At 39.7% G+C, this 8898-nt stretch overlaps 1 protein-coding gene across 2 annotated transcripts in view; it reads left to right on the forward strand.

The window, feature by feature from the left end:
* Window positions 1-8615, forward strand: part of Emcn (endomucin) — a 90572-nt gene extending 81957 nt beyond the window's left edge. The window contains exons 9-12 of one of the 2 annotated variants that reach the window (XM_031375624.1): window positions 24-48; window positions 1212-1273; window positions 4916-4989; window positions 7946-8615. In XM_031375624.1, the coding sequence (XP_031231484.1) occupies window positions 24-48; window positions 1212-1273; window positions 4916-4950 (122 nt within the window). In that variant the 3' untranslated portion in view covers window positions 4951-4989; window positions 7946-8615. The remainder of the gene's footprint in view (window positions 1-23; window positions 49-1211; window positions 1274-4915; window positions 4990-7945) is intronic. The other variant, XM_031375625.1, reaches the window with a different exon arrangement.
* Window positions 8616-8898: the final 283 nt, after the last annotated feature.

Genomic DNA, 8898 nt, shown 5'->3' on the forward strand with positions numbered 1-8898 from the left:
ATAACAACCATTTTCTTTTCTAGGCACTCCGGAAAATGGAAATGATCAGTAAGTTGGGCTGTATTTTCTCCCCCAACCCCAACTTCCCATCCTACCATTTACATAGAGAAAATTTCTGAATTTATACTTAAACATTTTATGTATTTGTTTTCATTTTTTAAAAATAGAAAGAAGCTACCATACACGGATTTTTGGCTACTTGTCAGAGCTACCAAACGACAACTAAAAGAGAAAATTACTTTTAGGCGTGGATAAAGTACTAGACAGGAAACGAAAAAAAATCATGAAGAAAAGATGATGTGAATGGGGCAGAGAATAAATATAACTAGGCAAAAGTGATAAGCCACAGTTAGCATTTTAAGATAGTTTTCCTGTGAGATGTTCAGCATGTTCACCACAGCTAAGGAAAGCAATGAGTGTTACACTGCTGCCTTTGAATAGCTTTGCCTGAACAGGAGCACTACTCTACTTTATGTGTCGAAGCAAGCAGAGCGGCTGGTAGCTAAACAGGCAGCTATTGCAAGCAAGGGGTTGACAAGCCAGGATGCACTGTGCTATTGATGAAACCATGAGAGCCATTGTTTTCTTTGTTGGCCTGAATGTGTGCCTAGCATTTACAGTAGTGGTATTGGGAGCTGGGGGGATTGTTGTTGTTGGTTTAGTTTTGGTTTAGTTTTATTAGATTGTAACCATTACAGAAAAAGATAGCTCTTGAGTACCTAGGCATCTTACTTACAAATGGCTTCTCAAGATGTCTAGGGAAAGGCGCTGCATTTTGGAACTAGAATCTGAGAAGTAGTATGGGGGAAGTCTCTTTGTCTCTTTAAAATAGTTGGTTCAGACACTAAAATTTCGAGATCTAATAAAAATGAATGTCCCTGGAACTCACTATCTGATCAAAAAGTTCACAAATGTTTCTGTGTCTTCTACTACACAACTTAGCACTAGAGACATGTAATTTAGACCTCTTGACTTCATTTCCACAATCCAGGTGATGTTACCAAACTGATGGTTGCCAGTGCAACAATGTTCTGATCTGCCATCTTTCTTCAAAAGCTACTGGAAAGGGTCACACAGTACATGTGTGCTTGTAGTAGAGATGAACAGCATTTGCCATAAAATCCTAGAAGAACACTTCGCCTTTTCTTCATTTTGGGCCAGAACACTGCACATGTCTGTAGAACTAACTGAAGTGTTTCTGTACCACACAGGCCTCCATCTGATAAAGAGAGCGTGAAGCTGCTCACTGTTAAGACAATCTCTCATGAGCCTGGTAAGTTCCCATTTGGTTAGAAGACAACTGCTTAGACAGGCATCTAACTACAATGTCGAGCTTTAGTCACATGAAACCCAACACAAAGCAGAACTTCTGGAGAAATAGTTCAGCTGGGGCTCTCAAGAAATGCAAATTCCTGTTATGAAGAGGAGAGGATCTTTAAAATATCATTTTCACAAAAGGGAGTCTTGGGTCTTGCATTACTGGAGATTTGAGATGAAGAGTTGTACAGGAACTCCTAGTGATATCTGCAAGGAGCAGGCTGTCATAAAGACCACTTGAGGTTCTCTCTCACCCACTTCTAGGAAAGTGACAGCTCTCAGTAGAATCACGGATTTCTCAAGGGGGCACTACCACCGCCACTATCAACAACAACCCCTGAATGAAGCCCTCTTGAGTTCTGGTTTGCAAACTGAATGACAGATTAGATTCTCTCACATTCAGATGATACCTGCACCAGAAAGGGAAGTTGACCATGGTAGATAGATGACACACACCCCCGTACGTTTCTGCTTTCTTCCTACGGGAGTTGTCAGGACCCAGGTATAAAACAGGAATATTATCTTGGAAATATTAAGAAGTAGTCTCTGATACTTTCATTGCTTCCCAGTTGGATTTGGGAACCACACTGCTTTCAAAATTACCTCAAAGGTAATCCAAATGTTTTCCATGGGAAAATGCCTGGATTGGATAGAAACTGATGATTCCGAATAGATTTTAATAGTCTAGAATTAAGCTAAGTATAATGACCTCCAAATGTCTTGAATTTTGATTAAAGTCTATTGTTATCAGCACTTGGTGGCCTCTTCAGTGTTCCCAATCAAATGGCTTCTCATTGCCTTTCCAACTAATTCAAATATATCCTTTATAAAATTACTCCCACCACTTATAAGAAATTTCATTTTGGCAATTATTTTGCATTTGGCTCAGAACCAATGTTGAAATCTTTCCTAAAATGTAACTAGAATATAACCTGAAATGACTGGATTGGATATAATTTCACAAGTTTAGCTCAAATTTTCTACCTTCACCCATATGATCAACTCAAAATATTTAAATAAAAAAGTTATCTAATAAAGGAGACCTCAGGCCACTCACAAAGTGTAGTCGAAGATTAATTACTACAACTTACATTCTTTACCTCAAAGCCTAAGACATATGGTTTTACTTAACATGCTTAAGTGGGAGGACAATGAATTCACAGTTAGAGCAGCCATAAATGTTTGGGATATGGTCATTGTTTTGCTATAGAATTTCAGGACTTTAATTTCAAAATGAATTTTGTTATGATAGAAGCCAATAAGCAAATGTTTCCAAGAAAACAAAAACAAAGCAAAACAAAAACCTCTACAACCTTATACTTTCAAGGAAAATTGCCGTGCATGTTGAATTATTTTAGTTTCTAGATGCTTTATGTTTTTGTTTGTTTTGTGACACAGGGTTTCTCTGTGTAGCCCCTGGCTGGCTGTCCTGGAACTCACTCTGTAGACCAGGCTGGCCTCGAACTCAGAAATCCACCTGCCTCTGCCTCCCAAGTGCTGGGATTAAAGGCATGTGCCTCCACTGCCCGTCTAGATGCTTTATGGATCCTGGATAAATTTTATTGTTTTTTTCCCAGTGTCAACAGTTCCTTTGAACCCTCTTGCTCTAGCTGGGTCACCATGCTTATCATCCACACACCTTTGTTCCTTTCTCTAGGCTCTTTATCAAGCAGTCTGCTGCTGAAAATGTAGTTCATATCTGTTTAAACGTGGAGCTTCTCTTCATAAAAGAGAAATAGTGTGCGACTGACTCTGAAAGAAACCCATGCTTTCAAAAGAATGTGCTTGGTTTTTGTAGGAAATCTAGTCACATTAAATACCACTGTGCCTAAGTGCAGAATATATGTCCAACATGTTCGGCTAAGTTAGAATTTCCGACTACAACTCAGAAACCATACATTTTGCTTCCCTTTTAGCATACAAAGAAGGGTATGAGAAATTTGAAGAAAGTATTTGATCACATTATGTATACTATTAAGTAGAAAAAAAACAATAATATAAAATGAATGTTCAATTACATATGAAGCACACAAGCTTGATGCAGCCACTCTTGACCTTTGCTATCTTATTTCTTGCCAGCTGCTCCTTCTGCCCTATGCACACAAATGTGCTCTGTGTTTTTGTCACACTGTGTTTGCTATTTTCTGTTGCTGTGATAAAATAACATGACCAAAGTCAACTTAAAGGAGAAAGGATTTATTTTAGCTTATGGTTCCAGAAGGAGAGAGTCCTCGTGGCAGAGAAGGCATGGCATGCTAGCAGGAGCAGGAAGTGGATCACATTTTCATGCACAGACCTAAAACAGATACAGAACAGAAAATATGGCAAGGCTATAAACCCTCAAAGCCCATCCCTCAGTGACATGCTTCCCCAGCAAGGATCCACCTCCATAACCTTCTGAAACAGGGCCACCAAGTGGAGGCCAAGTGTTCAAATATGTGAGCCTGGGAGATATTTCTCATCAAACCATTACATACAGATGTCATTATTATAATAACTCTTAATCAAATCATGATGTTGTTGGACAGAACATAGGTCAAATATTAAGGATTATAATGAATTCTTGTGTGATGTCCTTTATATAATATCTATCAGGTAGAAGGGATTAAATAAAAAATGTATTTTGTTTATTCCCTATTCTTATACTTCATCGTCATAGGCTCCAGGTAAGTTAGATGTGCCTTTGGCAAACTAACCAGGTGCAAGAAGAAAGTTGTAGTGCAGTTGGGGCTGCAAGGGCTGTCACACTGTGTTCAGCAACTTTTGCAGCACAGGACCTAAGGAGCACAATTGTAAAGAGATCCGAGTCTGTCCTCTAGTTCTCTGACACTATTACTGGCACACCTGTGGAAGTAGCTGGTGACATATACATTGTCAGCACAATGGCAGGTAAAATCTAGAGTAAAATGGTGACACACATCCTAAGAATTAGGGACTCATTCCTATATTGCTCTAAGCAATAGTGATGGTCACTAATATTTGATACTGCCTGAAGCATGCAGGACAGAAGAAACATGCCCGTTATGAAGTTAGTACCATGTAAAAACTGCTCATCTTCTCACTACCCAGGTTCATCCTTTTACCTTTATACTCAATAGCAGAATATGGCTGAAATTTTGAAGGATATCACCAATATGCTTCCCTGAATGTCACTAAAGTGTTCCTATTGGCTTATAAACTATTTCCCCAAAGTTTCCACTGGATAATTTAAACAGAAGGACCCAAGAATACCTTTGATAAAATGACACTTTAAATATGCAGTGTAGGTTTGCCTAAGAAAACGCACCTTGTGTAACAGGAGAGTCAATAATGAACCACCTAGCTATTCCACTGTCCTGTCCCCTGATCCATGCTCTTAACCCCAGGGAGTTAGTAAGCAAGGCTCTTTTAGGGTGAAGAGAGATGACAGACAAAGAAAGCTCACAGATCTTACTAGATAATATCCAGGCAAAACCAAGAGGCAAACTGTGACTTTAATGACAATCTTGTAGAAAAAGTGAACTTTTCTTGAAAAAAAAAAAGAAAGAAAGCCCAGGAAACTTTAGATTCATACTCCATCTCTCTGAGCACATAGATCAAAGCTACCCTCTGTTCTTAGGCGAACACTCTGCACAGGGGAAAACCAAGAACTGACATCGTGATGGATCCTCCCCACACCTGGGCAATAAATATGTAAGTTTCCTAATTCCATTTGCAGAGATTCTCATTAATATCTGTTTCCTTAGCCTGCTATACCTCAGATTATTTCATAGACTTTTAAACCCTGAACACTTAATGATTGATGTCAACGAGAACATCATTGACTATTTATCTAAAAACCAACGATAAGAAAAGCTGCCAGGGAGACAACTGCTGACTTGATTGTAGAACATTTTTCCAGGGGCCCTCCCCACTGGCATAAGAAATGACACAGTTTATTCTCCCTTCCTCTGGATGATGCTTTCTTGTGAATAGAGTCCTCCTGCACCTGGGTTAGGCAAGGTTCTGCAGTGAAATGACAACTTGCAGGACACAGGGACAGTGCTGACTGACCTGTAGTTTATTTTAGGAAGGATACCATGCAGAAACTTCATGAGGTTAAAGTTGTGCCTCTCTAACATCTGCTGTCCCACGGCTGGTGGTTGAGCTCCATAGAAGAAGACCCAGCCATCTTTGAGCTGTAGGGACTGAATCAGGAGGCACTTTCTCTCTGGATCTAGGAACCATAGATATGTGTACAAAGCCATTTGAACAGAAAGATCAAACATGCTATCTTAGTTAAGGTTTCTTAATCATCAGCTAATCACAAAGCCTTCTTTTTTCTACATGACCAGATGAAGAACATAGCCCTTCTAGTAAATCAAGGAGACCACCTAGAAATTATAAATGTCATGCTGCCATAATTGGTACTAAAAAAACTGGAAATCCTTAGAAGCATTTACATCCTAGCTTTTGAGCAACACACTCCTTGTCTGGACCAGGATCCAGTGCAATGCAGGAACCTTTTGAATTTCCTGTCAAGACTGCTCTGAAACTGCTTCATGTGAAACTGCCTTGGGCTTTCCTAGAAGCAGTTTAAGAGACTTTCTGATCTTGATTTGGTTCTTATAAAAAGCATTGACTAAATGCTGTCACAGTATTTGTTATTTTATAGAACATACAGAAAAGCGTATCCTTCATAAGAAACAATAAAAAGCTAATGAACCAGTAAGTACTTACATGTCCAGGACTGGCCTGATCAGCCTGGTCATCACATGAGTAGCATGTCCAGGGTAAGGAGTGCCCCTGTTCAGTGCACTGCTTGTATCTTCTGCCCAACTATTAACCTGGTCATCTGAACGACACTCAGTTGTCTACTGAATGCATGGAACTGTCCAAGATTTCTTCATCAGGAGATCATCTCATCTGCCTCTAGCCTGTTACTAAGTGGGTATTTCAGAGAGAGGAATCTAGGACTTTATCCTTCCTTTTTTAGTGGTCAGTTTTGAGAGAAAAGTTGGAGAAACTGGGTGTGGTAATATGTGATTGATACACAAGAATTAATTCATATAAAGGAAGTTTCCTTGAAAGCCAGCTGCAGTTTTCTTTTAGCCCAGGACCTAGTAAAGTGATATTTTCTTACTTACAAGACTTCAAAATTTGGAAGCCAGTTGTCCAGCCTGGACAAAAATTAACTCCCTTCAATTCAGATGAGTGGGATGAAAAAGGAAGAGAAGAAAAAGTTGTGTATTAAGGACTTGTCTGTGTTCCAGCTGGACCAGACAGACCTAAAAAGACTTTGGATGTGATCAGAGTAGCCATGTTGCTGGATTCAACTTTCTCTACACACTGTGGGTTGCAAGAAGCCATGTAAACGTGTGATGAGTGTGGTAGCCCCCTGGAAACCTTAGCTCTCAGTGTTGAAAACAGGTTGTCCCAGAAGCAAGAAAGCTGACTAGCCCTCCTAGCCAAATTAGTAGCTGAGTTCAATAAGCCTTTCCTGAATATAAGGAGAATGATTGATAGAGACACCATCAAATTCTGGCCTCCACATGTGCCTGTGTACATAGAAACATGCCTAAACATATACCGCCACACCATACATATTATGTACATATCATACACACAATATATTCGTTCCAAAGGATAGGATTTCTTGGCTTTTGATTTGCAAAGCTAGCAGATCTCCTGTTGTGCTTCTGAATTAGTTTGGAATTGCATAACCCTCTTCTGAAAAGTAAAGATCAGAAAGGAGTGGGAAGAAGCAAGCGTGGCATCTGCCAATTGCACCATCTATTTGTGTTACTTTCTCTTCAACATACATATTTCTGTCACTGTTCTTAGAATGTAATAACCAGTGAGTGATTTCCAGGCTGTCAACTAGAAATCAGACATCAGTGCAGAGACTCATAATAAATTGGGATGGGTTCATCAGAATTAGGGAAGGAGCCAAGAACTTTCTGAATCTGTGTGCAACAGCAGTGTGCAGACAATCACTTCCATTCAAACTTTTCACCTCAAATGAACATTCTAGATATAATTAATACTTTCTCTTTGAGCTATAAATCATCTATACTTTTGTAGGTAATTATATTTAATGTGAATTGGCAGACAGATAGGAATTCCAAAATTTTTGACCCTTGACTTCCACTGGGAGAATAAAATCTTACATAAGAAAACAATTATAAAAAGATACCATCTCATCAATTCAAATCCATCCTACCATATGCTACATTTATAACAATAGGAAGGTCAATAGGGCACCAGAAAATAGTGCCCTTATACTGCAGGTTTGGTGTCATACCGGGGGATGTACTAGGTACTCTGCTCAGGATTCAGCACCTAGCAGTGTTTAAAAGGTAATGAAGATGTGCCAATTGGTTGGGTGTGGGTTGGAAAAGAATAGAAACGGTGCTGCTGATGCCAGGCATACCTCCAGCCCGTGTGCTTGAGCAAATCATTGAAGTAGCAGCAAAGATGAGGATTGTGAAGTGAGGACCAGTCTGGGGAAGATATCTTTCTCTACTCAGTCTCGCTCTGAAGTGTGTATGCCATACATGTGACCACTGTAAATGACAACAATTTACGGAAGTCTCCAGCATGTCTCCACACAACCTCTGGGATCTTCACTTCCTTAGATCTGAGCTTTTGCTGTGTTTGACATTCACAGGCTTCAGCTTCAGCTTCTAAACTCCGAGGGTGGGAAGAAGAAAAAATCCTGAGGAACCAACACAATTTCCATCTCCTCACCACTCTACACCAGTTACCTGTACCAGCAAAGGAATGACGTACCATCACCTGATAATATCATAAAGAGCTCTGGATATCTCCTGTGTGAGATGTAGAAAATCAAATGACTCTAGCTTTCAGGGACTTTTCTAGGAGGAACTGTGATTCCCCAGCCCAGGCAGGTGGGCTTCTGGAAGACATGCAGTAGCTGAATTTAGACTCTCCAGGTTTTATAGCCTCGAGCCGCCCGTGGAGACTTGCCTATTTTCTTTGTGTTCTTGTGTTAGCCAGTGTCAATATTTATTGTTTCCCACTGTGTTAATGCAGGGAGAGTTTTGTGTTAATAAATGTTAAGTAGAAATCATACCATGTTTCTCTGTAGAGACAGGTATGATATTCATGTTTTCAAGTGTTACCTTTAATAAATAATGGCTGTACTCAGCATGCTAAACATTACGTCACGACTGGTGTGGCACTGGCATTGTAGCCCCGTAATTGTGGCTAGCTTTGGGTTGGAATCTGAGGCCACATGTCAGAATATGCGAAAAACATCTGTAAAAAAGCACCAAAGGACTAAAGTATAAGCCAGTAGTAGAGGCAAAAAATCATCGCCACTTCTTTGGTTTCTCTCACTTTTAATTCACACCATCTGACAAGAGTGCCTTGGCAGTTTTAATATCAGGGTTAAATTCCTTCGATTGGTCCATTTCACTGATACTATCTCTGTGGTTAGTTTTCTTTACTTATTTTTTGGAAATATTAGACGTGGGACAAGCAATCGTTTCTAAAACTTCAGTCTCTAGAAAATCAGCATCTCATCAACACTTAATTGAGATATTATTTTCCAATGAGTCACCTCCTAAAATTTTCATAAAAATATAGCACTGCCCCCAT

This window comes from Mastomys coucha, unplaced genomic scaffold (assembly GCF_008632895.1).
Source record: "Mastomys coucha isolate ucsf_1 unplaced genomic scaffold, UCSF_Mcou_1 pScaffold16, whole genome shotgun sequence".
In the NCBI taxonomy this organism is placed as follows: domain Eukaryota; kingdom Metazoa; phylum Chordata; class Mammalia; order Rodentia; family Muridae; genus Mastomys; species Mastomys coucha.